Consider the following 19,907-nt stretch of genomic DNA (forward strand, 5'->3'; position numbering starts at 1 on the left):
AATACATTTCTAACATTTACAAAAATGTCTGATGCGTGCGTCCCTTTTGTCAAAGCTGTGGTCTCGTTCCCTGCAGTGATCGCCCTCAAGTGCAGCTTCCTGCTAACCTTGCTGACGATCTGGATCTTCAATCTCTGAGCTGAGTTGGAGATCCAGATGGCTAACATGCACTTACACTGCCTGTGGTTGGTTATACTTTGACCTCAGCACTACATTTGTAAGCTCTCTACACTTGTTTCAAACCTGTTGCAAATATCACCTCCTCATCCTGGTGTGAGTCAGAATTTAGAGACAATTAAAAATGGGAATAATTGTTCTTTGCCGGAGACTCAGATTAATATATATATATTTTTACTGGTTAAGTTTATTATGAAGACAAAGTGACTAACAAAAATGAATTACAATTGCATACTATAAAAAAAAATGCTGAGAAAGAGAATGAGAGGGTAAAGACAGTATTGTTCAGAATATTTTGCATGACTTGTGTCGGGATCAGGGTGGGAATTTCGTCTTTTTAGGGGCATACTTCGTTTTTTAGGGCACAAGGCCACATGCCAGGCACAAAGGCCATTGCTCTATTAATTGTGAAGAGCATTTTTTCTGAATTTTGTGTTAAAATAAGCCACTTACACATCCTTTGCATAGGGCAGGTTACAGACCACTGACTCTTTTAAAGCAACTGACAGTAGCAGGCTGCTAGCAGGGCACTGCCAAGGTGGCCTTAGGGATCTCAGGGCATCAAGGCCAGAGGGAGGGGCAATGGAGGCCATGGCCTCCATGTAATTCCCACCCTGGTCGGCAAACCTGAATTTCACAGACCACTGTTGACTGTGTGGTCGCTGCATGCAAGTGTTACTGTAAGTTGTGCTTGTCCACTTTCATTTAATTGATTTTGTACAAGGCAATTATTGGCACAGCAGTTAAAAATTGCATGTCTCTGAGCATTATTATAATGCTCGGATAAATATAATTTATATTTATATCATATGAGGTATTTTGTGTGCAAGAGCAAATCTCTTTCTTGTAACGTGGAACATCAAAACCTAGGCCACGGCCAGAGAAGAGGAGTGTCCTTGATGTAGTTCTGGAAGGCTGCGTCTGACCCCCACTTCCTCATGGCCAGCTTCTCCAGGATGGGGATGCCACTGACGTGACGCAGCAGGAACCAGACGAAGAGAGGCGACGCCACGCTCAGGTACTGGTGACCCTGCATCACCGACGAGGCCGAGAGCCAGAGACCTGACCACTGCAAGATCTCGCCCAGGTAGTTTGGGTGTCTGCTGTAGGCCCACAGTCCACTCTGGATGAACTTCCCCTGCAGGGACGAAATCAATTTCCATTACTACGGTTTGAAAATCCAATGTTATATTTGTGTCAAAGAGAGGTGTCCGATGCCCTAATTCTGGACAGAATACAACACTTAGTTCAGGGCAGCGCATCACGAGGTTAACTTACAGCGTTATCCGGGTCGCGTTTGAAAAGCCATTTCTGCTGGTCAGCAATCGCCTCGGTAGCAAAGCCAAGGCCCCAGAACGCCCAGCCGATGAAGTCCCTCGTGCCCAGAGGCAGCTCTCGCGTCTCACTGTTCAGCATGAGGGTGGGCAGCAGGGTCATGAATACCCACACAGCTGCGGGAAACAGGGGAAAATGAATCATCGTCCAGTCACTAGCCTTGCCTTCAGGCTGCCACATACACCTCTCAAAATGCATTGGACTTAACCGCAACATAGGCGGGTGGGTTATATATAAATTCTACCTCGGAATAAATGCATAAAAAGAGCCAGGAACTAGACAGTGATTTATATAGGGGTCCCTGCCTTCGAAATGCGCTGAGTTGGTCAAGGACTATATGGTAATGAGTGACTTAGCGAGGAAGGCGCCCCCACCAACGCTTCTCCACCTAGTACCTTGAATACTCCAGTAAACAAAGAAAGTCCCTGGGCTGTTCCTGACATTGTTGAACCTGCGGTCCTGGCCGTCCTTCAGGATCCGCATGAAGAGGAATGTCCCCAGCCTGCAACAGGAACACGGGTTAGCGGTTAGCATTGTTCACTCATATTAACCAGGACATTATTCATTAACCTGACTTTAAGGCCCTGCGTTCTTTGGATCCTCATCACTGACCCTCCATATCTTAGCTGACACAAAACTCAAGAGGAATTTTACCCAACACACTCTTTTTTGACCCAACTCTGCATTCCTACGTTGGAGTTTTGTTATGTTGTACTGTACAGGGAGGTTAGGAAGTGTGTGACACGTTGATGGGCTCAGTCCTACCCTGCTTACCTGAGTCCCCATGCTGTCACCAGCCCCGTCTGCACTTTGTTTCGAAGGTGGCTGGCCCCTCCCCAAATACGACTCAGGTGGGCAAGTAGTATAAATGTGCCGGATCCTTAAAAAAAAACAAGACAAGCTGAGACTCCGGGTTTTGCATGTCAGTTTGGGCATGGCTTTTACAGTAGCCTTAACCTAACATTACCATAGTTGTTGCAGACAGAGTAAGGCGTGTTCAGTTCAATAAATCTTTTACCCAGGAAACTGCAGACAATTGGTTCCAAAGTTCAAGGGTAAAATTTCCAGGAGCACAGATCCGAGCGCACAATCGGAAAAGAGGACGGGAGAGAGGGAATTGTCAAGGTGATTCATTTCTCAAATTAAAAAGAAATCAATCACTGGTGTCTGCAGCAGGTAAGATGCATAGCTCTACATGGCATGGTAATGAATGATTTGATCATTGATTGCAATTAGGCCTAATCGCACCTAGTCCTAATGCAATATTTAATAGGTTTAATTTATTCAGAAATTCCAGGATTTTGCTTTGATGACTGATGTGTAATATGAGTGTTTTAAGTATGGTTAAAAGTGATTCTAAAGTCATAACAATGACTTAATTCATGCTAATAATTGAATATCTAAATTATTACAAAGTGAGGATACAATCAAGCTCACAAGACCCAATTAATGCAACATGTGAGATCCGGTGGTATGGTGATTTGCTCAGTGTACCAACTGTCATGGACCATCACTGACAGAATAGGGTTCTGGCCCATAGACTACTGTCTTCTATGGTCTGACCGACTGTAAGCTGATTTAGTGCGTTATGCCGCTTTGTTAAGCTGAAGGAGGAGTTCTCTGGCTGTTTAACACTAAATCTAAATCTGTTTTAGATAACAGAGGTTTTGTAACGGTGACTCACCGTGACTGACACGTTAGTTATTATCGTGAATTTATGTGAACATTTCATTGAAGCATGCATACAATTTTAAAATATCCTGGCTACTATGTAACGCCACATTCTAACGTGTGTTTCAGCAGATACAGTATTGGATACTTTTGTTTACATAACATGTTTTTTTTGCTTTTCTGTCGAATGTGCTGCTACATCACCAAGTTATGTTTGGGTTTGTGTTCAGCTCGTAATTAGCCACACAGCGCCAGGTTTGTTTGAAGGGAAAGTGTTGTGTTTATTACCTGCCAAGTCATAGAACTTCTCGGTTCGACAAGCCGCTGCTACGGCCCAGCCGGCCCACTGGATGGCCAGGTCGGTGATGGCGCATTTCAGTAAGGTGCTGCCCATGATCGTGTCCTGCAGCTCCCGGAGCAGCACCGCGATTTGGACCTCTACCATTCAACCAGCCCCTTCCTCTCTAAATACTAATCTGGGTAAAGTTCAACACTGCCATACTCGTAGTAGGAGTGGCTTGACGCCCGGGGAACTCTGGGTGTTGTAGTCTTTAGAGGTAAATTAGACCAATCAGTGCTTCCCAAACTTTGCTATGGGGACCAAAATACTACTTTAGGCAAAAATACTGGGTGTTTCTGTTCTTTAAGCTACATTCTGCAGAACTGTATGTCAACATGATGTATGGTACTGTAGACTATGTTGTAACACATTCTTATCCCTTCATCTTAGGGAGAAGCGCAAGAAGAAAATAATGGCAGAGAGTAATAGTCCAAAGAGCGATAGTCCAAAAGGAAGTGCTGGGGGCTTTGGTAAAAAGGTCCAAAGGCACCTGAGCCGAAGCAAAGAAAAGGTATCGGTACATTGTTCTGTTCTTCTAGTTCTAAAAGTGCAGGAATAATCATAAGAAAATAATATCCCCTAATTGCTTTGATTGACTGGCGTGCTTTTTTTTTCTACAGGTGTTGCAAAGGCTGGGAAAGACTGCAGAGAGCCGAGATGAACAATTTGACATTTGTCTCCAAAGATTTATTGACCAGCAGGTAATCACTCCAACAGTAGGCTACTGCTGCTACCTTGCCTACAACAGCTTTTACCTTTGTAGTAGAAGCTTTGAAACTTATTTGAAAGGTCAACTTTGAATCAATGAAATCATTTTGAAATATTTGAAAAACCATTTTTTAATGACGAAGTGAAAGGAGAAGTATCCACACTTTATTTCTACTTTTAAACTTTTTTCACTATAATTTTTTGTGTTTCTTTAAAAGACAAGTCACAAAAGCAACTGTATAAAACCTATTCTGTAGATGTAGCAACATTATTTTACTGTGTATGTGTAAATAATGTGATGATTTATTGACTGAACTCAATAAACCTATCGCCATAAATGTAATAAATCTAAAAACCCATGATGATAACACAAGCCTCTGTTTATTTGCAGACAGATGGGAACCGAATATTCAAGGACCTGAAGAGCTACCATAGCGCAGTCAGAGGTTAAAATGCCTTTGCTTGTTAGATGTTATGTCTTCCAGTCGCTTACAGCCACATGACAAGTAGATGAAGCCTCAGCCTGATAATAATTGTGGCGGGTGGCACCAGTGGGAAAAGGGGAGCTGCCCCAATAAGTGAGGTTAACAGATATAGGGCTACTTGTAAGGAGGAACTGTTGCGACTGTTTGATCAGGCCAGAGGAGTGAGGCTTTACCAAGAATTTTAGAAATTCTTGGTATCGGTATCGATAAAACTGATGGATAAAATTTCGGCATCGGTATCAAATCCAAAAGTTTGGTATCGTCCATCCCCGATGCACAGAAAATCCCCTTAGGCAGCGGCCTACCCTTTTGTTCCTACTTGATGGATTTTCGCTGCACGCCAGCATGGATTGAGGTGTACACCTGCCTCACTCCTCCAGCCTGATCAAACAGCCACAAGACACGTTCCTCCTACAGGTAGCCCTACAGTATATCTGTTAAGCTTTTATTAGAAAGTGTTGCTCAGCACATGGTCGCAGACGAAAAAGAAAGTGTTGCTCATGGTGTTGCATTTATACTTCAGTGAATGTTCGCCTCGTTCAACGGTCACGTGACACCCGAACGCTATAGTGCTGCAGACAGTCAAGAGAAGAGAGGGAATGGAATGCACAGTGAAACTACCTCGGAGGCAAGATGTAACGTACTTGACTGCAGCCGCATATAAACGACACACAACTCACCTCCTCTCTCTCTCTGGGAAATGCACAATGTTCTTTGTGATTTTCACGAAGTCATACATCAAGGACAGGCTGATAAAAATAGCGGAGACACGTTCATTCATTTCAATCGAGTGAAAACCAAAACAAGGAAGTCAAGCGCGTGCCGACTATATAGCCAATCAGACTTGCGCGATACTATGACGTAGTCAGCGACACTAGACATTTCACTAGGTAGCAGACACTGCTCGCCGACACTTGAAAGTGTCGACTCAAGTCCTCGACCATTTCAAAAGTGTCGGCAGACAAAGCATAAATTGGGCTTTAACCTCACTTATTGGGACACCTCCCCTTTTCCCACTGGCGCCACCCGCCACATACTAATAAAAGCTTCTGGGCCTGCTCGTCTCCCTACAGACATGCGCGACGCTTCTAGACGCCTGTCCCAGTCTCTGTTTGACGCTTACGAGACTGACTGGGCTGGAGAGGAGGACTTGGGAGCCATTGTAGAGGTCAGATCCAGTATCAACATCAGTGATAGTTAAAAAACCCATACCAGCTATTTTGCCAGTGGATCTGAAAAAACTTTCTTCTTCCATCTCTTCTTTAATAATTAATGCAATGTTTATGGCGCTTAATAAGGGCGAAGATCTCCTGTGGAACGACTATGAGGTGAAGCTATTGGACCAAGCGGTGCGCACTATGGAGTCTTACGTGGGACAATTCCAAGACGTCAGGGTAAGAGAAGTGCACACACAAAAGAGGAATACACACAGACACAGAGAGAGGGGCCCAAGTGCAGACACATGAAAACCAGAGCCGTGTAGATAGAAGAGTTCCGACATCTCCATTCACTCCAATGGACCAGTTTTTTACTCTCAAGAGTTCCAGGAAGTATTAAGCGAGTTGCAGCAAAATAGACAGTTTGTGTTGTACTCTGAAAAGGTTCCCCCCCCCCTGAATCAAATTGTACATTATCAGCTTTATTTTAGCATGCAAAAGTAGCACGAGACCCATTCCTGGCTGTTCATTGGCTAATGAGTCTCGCATTTTGGTCCTCCGCTGACGCCACTCTCTCTCTAGAGGACACTAATGAAAACAAACAGGACACACGCAGGCGCACACACACACATACACACACACGCACGCACGCACGCACGCGCACACACACACACACACACACACACACACACACACACACACACACACACACACACACACACACACAATATGTGCGGGTCCTCTGTCATTTTCCAATCTGTAGGAGAGAGTTTCCAAAAGGGGGAGAAAGCTGGTGGACTACGACTCTTCGTGTCACCACCTGGAGGCGCTGCAGACTGCTAAGAAGAGGGACGACATCAAAATAACCAAGGTCGGGAAAAATGTCCTCCCCCGTTTCACTTTGTTGTCCAACCTTGATTTGGTTAAAAAGGCAAAGTAACCTCATGGAGATGGTGTGTTTTTGTGTCATTCTGCAGGCAGACGAAGAGGTGAGTGATGCCAAAAGGATCTATGAAGGCATCAACAGTGAGCTGAAGGAAGAGCTGCCTGCTCTCTATGAGAGGTCAGCAAAGACACCTTCTGTATTACAGTTTGGGATAAGAGTGTGGATCTACTACAGCCTTACATACACATATATATACAGTATATACAGCCATCTATGGTGCACATGTATATATTATATATACATATTAGATTATTATGTTTTAAAATACTCTCCTGTGATATTTCTCTTGAAGCCGCATTGGATGCTATGTGTCGGTCTTCTCCACGGTGTCCACTTTACGAGACACCTTCCTTAAGGAAATGTGCACGGTATGTTGTGTTTTGGCTCAGCAACTCAACTTCACGTTGTTCACAGACATTGTGTTAAAACGTTGTGTTTAAACGGCTCCTCGCCTTTTTAGCTCAACCAGGATCTACAGAGTGTGGTGAAGGAGCTGCAGGCTCAGCATCCAGACAAGATGTTTGCTGTGAAGGGGCTGCAACGGTGAGTTGATCTTTTTGGCTCTGATTGATTGATTGATTGATTGATTGATTGATTGATTGATTGATTGATTTTTAGAGTAACTCTGTTCCCAAACTTTTTCATCTTGGGACCCAAAAGATACATTTTGTGTCTCCCTGGGACCCAAACTCACAAAAGACATACGATAGTGAGGTGCCATGACGACCCACCCCCCACGGCGTTTGGGAAACACTGATTTAAAGGAACAGTTCACCCCAAAATGAAAATGAAGTCATTAGCTACTCTCCCCAATGGCAGTCAAACTCCAGGCTCCAAAAAAAAGCAAGGGAATGTCTATCAAATGAGAGAGAGAGAGAGAGAGAGGGCGAGGGAGTGAGAGAGAGAGAGAGAGAGAGAGAGAGAGAGAGAGAGAGAGAGAGAGAGAGAGAGACAGAGAGAGAGAGAGAGAGAGAAAACATCCAAGCATAATAATCTAAAGTTCCATATTTACCTCATTATTTCCTAGATTGTCCTCGCTGACAATGCTCTGTCTGGTTGCTGTGTGCCGTACAGCAGTGTTCTGCCGGAGGGCTTTCAAGTGAACTTTTTAATTAGGCGACTTTGAATTTCCATTTGAGTTTGAACTATTCTTTTAATGAGCTGTTGTCTTACTCTTACCTCACACATGGGAAGGGAAGCTGCACATTTGATCAAACCAATGAATTGCTTTAGTTTTGTTATGATTAATAACAATTGATTTTACACCTTTGCGAAATATTGCAGCTATGGCTCTCTGAAGAGACGATCTCTGATGTCCCCCAAGTCGTGGAAGGCCAGCTTTTCTGACTTCCACGTGAACTACAGTCCTAATAAGCCCCATCGGTTTAGCTTCAAGTCCCCTGAGAAGCCTCGCCATGGCACCCTGTCCCGGGAGAGCAGCACCCTCACAGTGTCCCCGCAGTCCCCTCCTCCTCTGGACCGCCCCTCCTCGGAGCCCAGAGACCCGGATGCGGATTCGACCCACAGTGGCACCCACCACCACCGCTCCACAGAGGACAACAAGCCTGATGCCGAGAGCGAAGACGCCGCGACAGCGCCGGCGGCAGCCGGGGGCGAGCCGGAGAAGTCGGGGGAAGACGGGAACCGAGGGGAGGAAGAGAAGACCGTGAGAGAAGAGGAGACTGAGCCAGAGCCTTCTTCCTCAGACCGACGTTCAGTCACCTCTGATGACGACAAAGCGTGCGAGGGCGCTCCTCCGGGAAGCGAGAGCAGCTCGGAACTGAACAACTCGTGTGATTCAGAGAGCTTGGACCTGCAGCTGTCTGCAGCAGGAACCAGCCCCCTGCACATCGAGGAGCGAGGCCACAGCCCGGTGGGCCCAGGCCCCCCGAAAGCAAGCGGACTGGAGAACGGCGGCTTTGATTCTGACGCTAAGGAGCCGGGCTTTCCCCACAAGGTTAGTCTTGCGGGCCTGGCACACAGCTGAGACCTCTCCATCAGAGTTGTGGGTAACTCATTACAAAAGTAACATATTACATGTAATGTATTACTTTTAGCAGTAACTCAGTAATATAACTTATTACTTATAGGATTTCAGTCATATTATACCAGTTACTTTGTCAAGTAACTCAAGTTACAAATTGAGTTAATTTTTTTTTTAAATCAAAGCACATAAAGATACAATCTTTTCCTAATGACACTGTCTGTTTTTATGCAAATAACCACTACAGATGACAATAACAAATGAAAAAGAATAACATTTAGAATTTTGGATTGTTTACACTGACATCAAGGCAGCGGTTGCTGTTGTTTTGCTGAAAGTAATGCAAAAGTGGTGTCATAAGTAACGAGTTACTCTACACAGACAGTAATATTGTAAAGTAACTTATTACTTTCAAATGAAAGTAACTAGTAATATGTAGTATACTACATTTGAAAGTACCTTGCCCAACACTGCTCTCCATGCACCATTGCATTCCATGGTGGTTCTTCTGTCGTGTAACCTCTTCTCTTTGTCTGCCATCTAGGATGTCCCTGCAGGAAACCAGGCGCCACTGGACTCAAAAAGCACGGTGGTGTAAATGCAGTCAACTTCCATACAAGGTTTGTGTTTTTCTTTCCCCAAGCATGACTCAAGCTGCACAATCTGGCTCATACTGCCATCATGTGTTTCTCTTGTTCCCTTTGTATTTGACTGAGAGTTTCATGAACCTGTGTGTTGTGTTGTGTTGTGTTGTGTTGTGTTGTGTTGTGTTGTGTTGTGTTGTGTTGATTTTGACAGAAGTAACGAGTGTTACGGAGGAGAGTGAAGGCATCAGCAGCACAAGACGAGGAAAAATATGGAGAGACAGCAACATTGTAACAGTTATGATGATGCGAGAGATTCGCTGATCAATGACATACTGTTGCTGTGATTTTTCTTTGGTTATTTATCTATTGTTGAAATCAGTTGTACATATACCGTTGGGTAGCACTTCATTAATTACCATTAAAATACAGTAATATGTAAATGCTGGGTGATTGTGGCATTGTCCAAATTTTTGGTTTAGTCATCATCCCACCCACTGTTTAGTTTTCATTCTGCAGTTACATTTTGGGTCACAATCAGAGTCATTATTTTGTGTCTCCAGTGCTAAAATAAATGCACCATAAGCCTTACTGTACAGGTACATTGCAGGGAAGTGTAATCAGTATGGTCACTGTATACATTATATGTATTAACAGCAGATTGATACTGTAATTCTTATTCAGCTCCAGAATATCTGTCCTACTACAACACTCCACACTCATTCTGGCTTTGACGGAAATCCTTAAACTAAACATACAGTAAATCTTATTTTATTTTGTACTTAGTTTTGAAGGCAGACATTCCTCCAAGTTCGTTTTTTATACACACTCTAAAGTTTTAACATTTTACTGAACTAAAATAAGTTCAGTGAAATGTTTGGTAATTTCTTGTTTTTATCATTTTGTTTTTTTTATCATCTTTAGTATTATGTAGGTACAACAATACTACTCATACATGGGAAACTGCTGTTGATCAAGTGTGCAGAAAGAGCGCAGTGTCTAGTTCTGAACAGTGCTAATTCTGAAATGATTTCATTTTTGAATGACTATTACCATTTTAATGTAGCCTAATGAGTTTTGTATTAATAATTTTCATTGATTAAAATTGACAGTATATTAAATAGGAAATATGAATATGAATTGTGAATTAATAAAAAGTAGATAATTGAAAACTGTGTGTGTGTGTGTGTGTGCGTGCGTGTGTGTGTGCGTGCGTGTGTGTGTGTGTGCGTGCGTGCGTGCGTGCGTGCGTGAGAGAGAAGAGAGAGAAAAAATAAAGACCTCTCACTCAGCCCATATTTCTGGGTGCTGCAAACGTCATCGTGGCAGCTGCCTGATAGGGCCCTCTTGCAGATATCACGTATTATAAAACATCGTAGCCATGGTAACGTGTGGCTGTGTTAATGCTGCATTCATGTCATATATAGGAAATATGGTAGATATTAGCTTGCGTGGAGTACCGGATGGCCTTCCCCCATTCCTTCCCCCACTCAAGTGACTCATCTTAATAGACGATCTTCGGTCGGTGTAACCCATACACTTGTGGGGGAGGACTACAGGGAGGAGGACGGTCTGGGAGGAAAGGAGGGGCGGAAATCGAGAGAGAGCGTGCGCATGACTCGAGCGCTGGTGGGGGGAAAAAGCACACTAATTTGATTCGTTTTAAAAGAGTCGTAGGCAGTTTACGTTTAAAACGTGAGACGATTTCTTCCTTTGTGTCGCGATACAAGATCGTGTAGACTCCGTGAAAAAGTTAGAAGTGTGTTACTAGAGACTTGAGACGGGTCGCCCAGGTAAGTTATGCGTGTGCACACACACACACAACAGCTGTGTGTGGAGAACAATGTCCGACTGTTTGGAAATCATTTTGAGTCGTTCACCTGGAAAGTTAGCTCGTATATGTTTTTTTTTGTTGCTTCGGGCTCATGTTTGTCTCAAAGCACGTTTAAAGTTGATATCTTCAAGAGGAAAGTGAGAGTAGAAAACAAAACTGCATTTAATTGAATTCAATAAAAGGGCAGGCTAACCGGTTTACTTATCAGGGTGTGAGAGAGACAAAGAGAAAGACAGCTGATTAAAGTGCTTGATGCTGTTGGGACAAAACAAAAGAAGCCATTTTAAAAGTTGAATAGGTGGAATAATGGTTCTCTTAACGTGTGTAGGCTGTTAGCGTTATCACAACATTGTTGTGGAAATGTTTGAGCTTTCACGTCCTTATCTGTGTTTGTTTCTCTCTCATAGTGAATTAGCTGATACTGTAATTTCATCATGACCTCCAGTCCAGCCATGAATGGTGAGTACATTATATCTTGTAACCAGTAGGTCCATTTTCTTCCAAATCGTTGTGCAGTGAGTGAAAAATAAGGTTGCTTTCAAGTTTTTGCTGTTGAATATGGTCTCTGGGTCCATGCCTTTGAATCCATAACGTCTGATATTAGGCAACGTTAACATGCCCAACCCTCTTAGTCAGACTCCATGTTGTTCTCTCTGATTAAGACGTTGCGCCATTGTATGGATTCGCAAATCAAATAAGCGTTTGACAAGTTAGTTTCAGTTCCAGCCGTTGATAATCACATTACCATGTCACAACAAAATGTCCCCTCCTTGGAGAGAGAAAACTATGCAGCTACCACAAGCTGCTCCTCCTAGCACACTGCAGCTGTGAAGATAGAAACGTAACCTTCATCGTGCCATTTCTAACATATTTAGCCGGTGTATTTTACAGCATCGTCTTTCGCAACGCTTCCCACCCCTGCAAACATGACTCTGGCTCAAGGTAACTACACTGACATTTTCACATTTGTTATTATGAACGTATGAACCAGTTGCCTCGAAAGCTGAGTTGCAACTATAAGTATACCGATAACACCACCTCATTTGTTTGTGTTGTATCACCAATATACTTACTGTTTGCTTGTCACCGTCAGATGTGGGGTCTTTAACATCGCGTCCCACACAAGCAGGTAACTCCTTTTCTCAAGCTCTTGGATTTTATATTGCTAGCACACTAACCGTTCTCCGTTCTTCTGCAATGCACTCTGAACTAGCGTCACACAGCGTTCCATAAGGAAATTGGGGGGGGGTCGAGCATTCAAAACGCTCTCCTACCAGTCTCTGACGTCCGATCACAGATCCGAAGATATAATAATCTCCCTACAGAAGCCAGTAGTTTAGGCGGAGGGGTTAAAATGATATTCCTGCATGAAACAACCGTTCAAAAGCAGTCTTCCCACGGCCTGTGCCGAATTTAGGAGAGGTAAAGCTTCCCAGTGCCGACAGGAACCTTGGGAGTTTGAGTATCTCATGACGTTTTGCTTCTGACCCTGCTGTAAATTCGGCGCAGGCTGTTGAAAGACTCCATTTAAACGGTTGTTTCACACAGGAATACCATTGTAACGGCAGTAGGGAGATTATTATATCTTTGGATCTGCGATCGGACGTCGGCGACGGGTAGGAGAGTGTTTTAAACGCTCGACCCCATCCCCCATTTCCTTATGGAACGCTGTGTGACCCTGATTCAGAGTGGATCACAGAGGAACGGAGAACAGGGGAACATATGGGGCTAACCAGCTGCCAAAGGCTGCATGCATGGCATTGTTTTCTTCCTCTAAAATGGTGTTCAGTTACAGGATCTCAGTAATCACCTGTTTAGCTTGTCTAGTACCTGTCTCTCCAATTTGTTTAAAATCGATCTACTTCTCGTTTCCCCCTCAGCGATAACAACAGCGATCTCCATGCACACAGACTCCACGGTTATCGGAGGTAACATTCCTTGCTTTTTCTGAGCTATTTCCCTGCCCGGCACCTCACGGTCCTCGGTTATTGTCTCCATACAGTCGTTTTAAAAACAGTTTTCCTTATCTCTCCAGTGGTTGTCGTTCTGGTCCTGCTGACTGTAGCAGTTTTGGTCTTCCTGCTTTACCGGTATCTCTGCCACAACAAGGGCGCCTACAGAACGACAGGGGAACCTGCTCCAGGAGACGATCCCGACAACGACTGCAACAACCGGGCGACCAGCGAAAAGAAGGAATACTTTATATGAACTGTGTGGAAGACTCGCAGAAGCGAAGTGAGTGGACTGTTAACAAAAATGGCAGTCTCTGGCAGACTGAGAAGAAATGGGCATGTGTGTGTTTTGAGGGATGCCCGCTGTATACCGGACATTAAAAAAAAAGCTTTTTGTGCTGTAAAACATTAACAGGCACACAAGCATTGCCAAAGATTAGGTTATTACTGAAGGAAGTGTGAATATAGACCTTATTCGATTGACGTCACTCACGTATGGGCACGCCCACCGCCGCCATATTGTTGACATAGCGCTGCAGCTCTATGTGACAACCTATGTGAGAGCAGTGTTTATAGGAAGCTAGCCGCCGTTAGCGTTACCTGTATCGTTCCTATTGTGTTCGGATGGTGACCTGCATGGCTGTAGTAATGACAGCAATAAAGTCCCCGTGGTTTGTTTCTATCTCTACCGTCCTCAGACGTGAAGGGAGCGAGACTGAGGATACGTCAGCAGCACAGGAGAGGTGTGGATAGTTAGTTGAGACAGGTGAAACTTTCTGACAGCTCCTCACAGCAAAGTCTGTTCACCTCGTTCTTTTGTTTATTTATTACAGGCATTAACAGCAGCATACAAACAACAACTCTGGGGTTTTTATTGCTGTCATCACCATCGCTATTTTGTAATGGAACAGAAACGACAATAAGGCTGTAACTAGTTGTCAGCTGCAGCGCTGTGCGCGCGCAGGACGGTATGTCAACAATATGGTGCCGTACAGGGTTAGCGAATAAGGTCTATTGGTGGATCCGGAACAGCTGACAGACAACAGGTGTGTGGGCAGATTTACACAGCCAGGCCTGAAACACGTGGCGGGATTTGCCTAAAACTGTCCAGGTCACCTATAGGATCTGTAAAGACTTGGTAACAATTCTGTGCTGCACTATTTCAGCCATGTTCTAACTTGTAATGTTTCTGTTAGGCGTATCGATTCAATCATTACTTTATTTTTTATCCAAGCAAAATGTCTACAGTGTGTATCCTGGTGTTGTTGGGGACTGTTACTTTGTTACGTTGCTTTTGAAATTGCAGTTTTATTATGCAAATGTTTTTTATAAGCTGGTCAAAAACCACATATTACTACTTTTGATTACAGGGCAGCTAAATATTAGGCTATATTTGCTATTGCTGTGTTGTGTTGTTTTTTTATGATCCGTTGCCAGAGATTGTTACTGATAAAACTGAGTTCTCTAGTTAAGATAAGAACGGCAATAAAAACGTGTTGTTTTTGAACTGGTGCCAATACACAGTGTGACAACTTAGACAACATTTGTTCTCTGCATTCCCACAATATTTTGTGAAATTTATTTTTTAAAAGGGTGATGTCTCAGTCGTTATAGTGTCTTTACGTGATCAATAATGGTACCCACATTCTGGCGGTATCTTAACTATGAATGGACACAATGCACAATGAATTTGAATGTTGTAGGAAATCAAGTCAACTTGTCATAAAAGTATAGTTTAAACAGTTGGTTCACTTTGGGTATTACCATACATTTTCCAAACAAATGAGATTGAAATTAAAATATGAACATGAAGCATTTCAAATTTCCAAAATAACCTTTATTCTAAATTTTTCATTTTAAATTTTAAGTTTAGTATAAAAAAAGTTAAGTGCACCTAAGTTCTTCTGCAAAGAATCCCATCTTTGACACGTCTCGGCAAACTGTAGTGACACTCATCTCCTTTAGTAATCTTAAAAGATAGAATGTGTACCAAAGTCCATCAAATCACTTTAGCACATATATCCATTTTACAAAATATTTTAAAGAGAATCCCTGAACTATAAATGTCCATAATCCTTCAACAAAGAGTAGTATTCCATTCGTTGGCTGTGGTTGGCATGGCATCTACTGGGAAGCTATTGTTGACACTACTTCATATTGCTGGGACTAACTTTACAAACACAATCAGGGCTGAGAAAGAAAAATAAGAATTAACATTTGTTTGAATAAATTTAAAGTTTTAATAGCTGTAGCCATTTTTTTCCAGCAAAGCTGTATGTAGAATTGATGCACATTGAGTAGTAAAACAAGAAAGAGGATGAGTCAACCATGTAACCGTGTGTTGCCCAGAGGAAATGCATCTGATAAACAGGTTGCCAGATGCTCTCTTTGACCTGACCAAAGTAACACTGAACTAACACAAAATCCAGGTTGGCCACAGCTGTTAAAACTTGGTATGGTATGTCGGATACCCAGCAACACATGACGTTACAACAAGACAGCAAAATGAAAAATATCTACAAGTATCAGATGGTGTATCCATACTGACCTACCTAATTTTAACATATCTTATTAAAGTCTGTAAGATAACTTACTAAGTAAAGGTTCTAAAAGTAGTTTAATTAGCAGCACAAAAATGTCTTGGAAATTAACAATTGTGGAGACAGTGATGTGCCCTTGTTGCAGAGGTTCGCATACACTTTCAGGCTGCTGAATAATACGCGACATCTCTGCGTCACTTTGAAATGGAGTCGGCTTGAGGAGCAGGTAATATTTGACTTAAAATGTTCCAAAATTTCACAGCTTTCTTCAAAAGAAATGAAAACTTTAAAGAAAGAGTAGTAGCCCCTTGCCTGCAACGGTTCATATTTGCTTAGCAGTGCATTTCAGATAAAATTAAGTAATGAATCAAACGTGTACACAGCAAAGGTGCAAAAGTATGCAAGAACTTAACAATGCAATTAATCTACATGAAGTGACCGACACCACTACTGCAATCATGTCAGCTTGAAGGTCCAGAGGTACTAACAACTTCATAACTGCTTATTCAATTATGATACGTTTGCTTTTAAATTGCGACAATTCAAATTTCAATTCACAACCAAACAGTGCATTATAGACCAGATCTTTGGTACAACCAGCTCATTGGTTATACTGTACTAACAAAATTGTATTACCTTAGCTAATCATATAAATCACTTGCATGTGGAAAAATAACACTGAAATATTGAAGGGAAAAAAAAGTCACCTCAACTCTTGAAAATATTAAATAATGCTAGGGTGTCATTTTTCTACAGTGAATAAATACTTCAAACCCGTAAGCAGATGATACCAAGTTATATGTAAAGACAGGAGTGGAAACTGGTAGTTGATGAAATCTGTACAATAAAACATGTAGTGTCTTAACTCTGGGTATCCGACTTGTGAAATAAAAAAACAGCAAACAAGCCAAAATGTTACACCAACCACTTCCTTTCTGCTCAACTCACTATTTGGATTGACTTTAAATTTCTTTCCTTTAAGTTTACTGAAGGTTAATTTACTTTAAATTAGGGCTTTCGCCAGTGCTCTTTGGCACTTGACTATGTTCATCTACCAGTCGCCCAATAAGGTACAGTAAACCACTTTGGATATTGCATGGAATCATTTTTTATTATTTTTGCTTAAATCTACTTAGCAATTGATTAAAACGTAAGGAATTCATCACATATTGGACAGTTTATTGTGTGACAAATTTGTCATGGTATTTTGGATACTGTGCAAAACACAAGACATGACATTCTAGCTCAGGGCATCCAAGTTTTTTTTTTTTACTTTTTTTTTTTTTTGATCAGCTAAAATGTAATTTCTATAATGATCAGTATATTAACACAGACTTATTACACAGCTATTCATGTGACTACGCTAATAGTAACTTTTTTTTCTTCAAAAAGTCAGGTGGAGATTCGCCCGCCTTTCCTTTTGAGCTTTAACTGCAACTTCATAACTGCATTCCAATGTAACCATAAAAGCAGCTAAAGTATATAATGCTGATTTGATATCTCGTCATTTATCTAGTTTATACATGTACAAGAACATCTAAATGCAAATTGTCATCCATTTGCTTCACTTACGCTTCACAAATATAGATATCAGAACCTGAAAGAGGTCAAAGCTGGAATGACCAAAGAGGCTGGGCTCAATGTAGAATTATGGAATGAGCTCTATGACTTGGAACAGATTTGCTTTTGTCCTCTCCAGGCGGTGGTATCCATCAATTGTGATATTTATTGGAATCTCTCAGTCAGAAGTGGAGTACTGTACCTTTCATGAGGGCTCTACATATTACATTCCGTTAGGTGATGTCAGTATCGTGGCATGGCCAAGCAGCCTGAAGAGGGGAGGCGTATGGGACGGGGGGGGGGGGGAGGGCATAATTTTGGAATCGGGACAGGGTTTTAGGCATGGAGGAGGAGTTGAGGAGAGGAGAATGGTTACTGTTACCAGATGGTATAACCACCACTGGAGCCACCCAGGAAGAAGTTATTCTTGCGCTGTGTCATCATAACGTTGGCACCCTGCATGGCAGCCAGCTGAGCTGCGTTGGGGGGGTGTCCAGGAGGAGGGGGCTGGAGGATGATTGGAGAAGGGGAGAAATAAGCATCGACATAAATATAACTGATCAACTGCCCCAAATGTTTGAACAAGAACTGGCATTCTTTCCTCCAGACATACAAAAGACAATTGTTTTGTCTATGGCAAATGTGCTATTGAGTGTCCTCTCATTGACTTGACTGCAAACAATTTGGCTCCTTGAAATAATTGAAGTGAGCGGATACTCACTGGGATGGAGACACTGCTGCTCGCTCCGAAGCGCGCTCCAGCATCAAAGCCTCCGTCCACCATCACTGCTGAACCAGGGGGGTACACTCCCATGGGATAGTAGGCCATGGGGACGTTCTGGCCCATCGGCCCAACCTGCATGGGTGCCTGCATGGGCATGAACATCTGCGCACCAGGGTATGGAGAGGACATCTGAGGCACCTGACCGGACATCTGAGGTGGAAGTACAAATCTGGGTTGGTATATCTGTGGAAACAAGAGATGGGAAAGACAAGTTCAGATGCTTGCACAAGTAGAAAGTTCTAGTAGTAGTTTTAACTGTAGTAGATTTAACTTACCTCAGAATATGCAGGTGGTGCATCTGTGTAGGGAGGTGCCTGAGGAGACATTTGCATAGCAGGGGGGTAGATCGGTGCAGTGCTCTGTTGAGGGTACACAGCTTGCTGTGGATATGAACCTGCAAAACAACATTTTACCTTAAAAGGGATGTCATGTCCAGTCATACTATTGCTCATGTAAAAATAGTATTGGGGGAGGGGAAGGGGGGGGGACAATGTCACATTTTTTTCTTTTTATAATTTAAATAACATTTGTGTATTATTTATTACAAATATTAACAATGATTAGTATCCTGTTTGACATCATTTAAAAATCCCAGGTTGAGTTGAGTGTCTTGTGGTACAGTTTTGTGAAATATTATTAGTTATTTTATTAATGGTCTAAAAACAATGGATTTTAATGACCATGCATCCCCCCCTCAGAAATAACAAGAATGGATATGACAAAGGACAAGACAAAGATGGCGTGTTTACTGACAGAATACAGGAAAATTCATGACAGCTTCGGCAGGGAGAAAAACATCTAACGTTAGCCTCCGAACAATGGACGGCAGTACTGGAACGTTAGTATTTCCACGATTGAATGTACACAACTCGCAGATGTTGATCAGTGATTGATTTTTTAGACAATTGATATGCGAATTAATGATACTGTCGTCGATTCCCATGCTTGGGACAGGGGAGACGAGAGGAAAAAGTAACACGTTAGCTTTGTTATTGAGGTTTTCGAGTGGATGTTAGCTTATTATGTTGACTGGCCACTAGCTGGTTTAGCGTTACGTTAATATGAGCGTTATATGGTATGGCAATGTAACGTTAAGGTGAAAGCGATGGATCAGGCTCTCGTTATTAATATGATACTCGATAATAAACCGAATGAAAATCACGCTCAACGTGTTTTTGATATTATATAGCCTAGCTAAACAGACACCAGCTTATTGTCATGTACGTAGACGTTAAGTCCGCTTAGCTGGCCACAACGGCAGAACCTTGATTTCGCCAAAAACGTCGGCTTGAATAACTAACAGCTGACTAATTACATATACAATGACTAGAGAAATACCTTTGTTGTTCATTGTTCTGATTTGATCCGTTAGGCTGCTGAATAAAAGATTAAACAGAGGTCCGGGTATCTTTTCACGGCCTTATGACAGGTTACAGTTCACTTCCTTGTTTTTCAGCTTGTTGTGGTGGAAGTGGTTACGTCACTCGTATCTCACGCACTGCGTGTTGTAAGTGCGGGCGCCCCCTATAGGTAGAAATGCAGTGGAGCTCCGATCCGGTCCATTACACGCTGAGATTGTCCAGTTTCAGTGAAACGCATATCACAAGTACAGTCCCCATTGAATGGCATATTGGAATATATTGATAACTTTCTTGAGTGGGTTCCAGGGGGTCCCCAGCAAAAAGGGTAATAATTAATTTTCACTAAAATTCCAACCATAAATAACACAATGACAGAATGTTGATGACTATTTTGGTCATGTGTTTCATTATGCTTTCTGTAATAAAACATCTAAAAGTGTGATGATGAGCCTGGGCCCGGTGCACCCAATCAGAAGACCCTCAGGCATA

The 19,907-nt window shown here is 42.6% G+C and overlaps 4 protein-coding genes across 4 annotated transcripts; 2 read left to right on the top strand and 2 right to left on the bottom strand.

Moving 5' to 3' along the window:
• Window positions 1-491: 491 nt before the first annotated feature.
• Window positions 492-3,632, bottom strand: LOC310795069 (uncharacterized protein). The gene is made up of 5 exons (XM_083657088.1): window positions 3,472-3,632; window positions 2,287-2,392; window positions 1,908-2,014; window positions 1,456-1,628; window positions 492-1,315 (listed from the first exon to the last, which is right to left on the bottom strand). The coding sequence occupies exons 1-5, from the start codon at window positions 3,626-3,628 to the stop codon at window positions 1,037-1,039; spliced, it is 822 nt and encodes a 273-aa protein (XP_083513214.1). The 5' UTR covers window positions 3,629-3,632; the 3' UTR covers window positions 492-1,036.
• Window positions 3,633-3,935: 303 nt separating this feature from the next.
• Window positions 3,936-9,629, top strand: bin2a (bridging integrator 2a; the record flags this gene model as incomplete). The annotated part of the gene is made up of 12 exons (XM_083656471.1): window positions 3,936-4,034; window positions 4,144-4,224; window positions 4,623-4,677; window positions 5,790-5,884; window positions 6,015-6,110; window positions 6,637-6,744; window positions 6,851-6,936; window positions 7,112-7,187; window positions 7,280-7,362; window positions 8,104-8,776; window positions 9,348-9,397; window positions 9,602-9,629. 12 exons carry the CDS (start codon window positions 3,936-3,938, stop codon window positions 9,627-9,629), a joined length of 1,530 nt encoding a protein of 509 aa, XP_083512597.1.
• A 1,359-nt stretch (window positions 9,630-10,988) lies between these two features.
• LOC310795075 (uncharacterized protein) lies at window positions 10,989-16,376 on the top strand. Its single transcript, XM_083657094.1, has 6 exons — window positions 10,989-11,180; window positions 11,629-11,680; window positions 12,113-12,163; window positions 12,315-12,350; window positions 13,102-13,149; window positions 13,257-16,376. The coding sequence occupies exons 2-6, from the start codon at window positions 11,656-11,658 to the stop codon at window positions 13,427-13,429; spliced, it is 333 nt and encodes a 110-aa protein (XP_083513220.1). The 5' UTR covers window positions 10,989-11,180; window positions 11,629-11,655; the 3' UTR covers window positions 13,430-16,376.
• Window positions 16,377-16,906: 530 nt separating this feature from the next.
• On the bottom strand, window positions 16,907-19,520 carry dazap2 (DAZ associated protein 2). The gene is made up of 4 exons (XM_083657092.1): window positions 19,396-19,520; window positions 18,333-18,451; window positions 17,995-18,240; window positions 16,907-17,780 (listed from the first exon to the last, which is right to left on the bottom strand). The coding sequence occupies exons 1-4, from the start codon at window positions 19,406-19,408 to the stop codon at window positions 17,652-17,654; spliced, it is 507 nt and encodes a 168-aa protein (XP_083513218.1). The 5' UTR covers window positions 19,409-19,520; the 3' UTR covers window positions 16,907-17,651.
• Between the last annotated feature and the right edge of the window lie 387 nt (window positions 19,521-19,907).

Source organism: Poromitra crassiceps (genome assembly GCF_964638095.1).
Source record: "Poromitra crassiceps genome assembly, chromosome: 20".
Classification (NCBI taxonomy): domain Eukaryota; kingdom Metazoa; phylum Chordata; class Actinopteri; order Beryciformes; family Melamphaidae; genus Poromitra; species Poromitra crassiceps.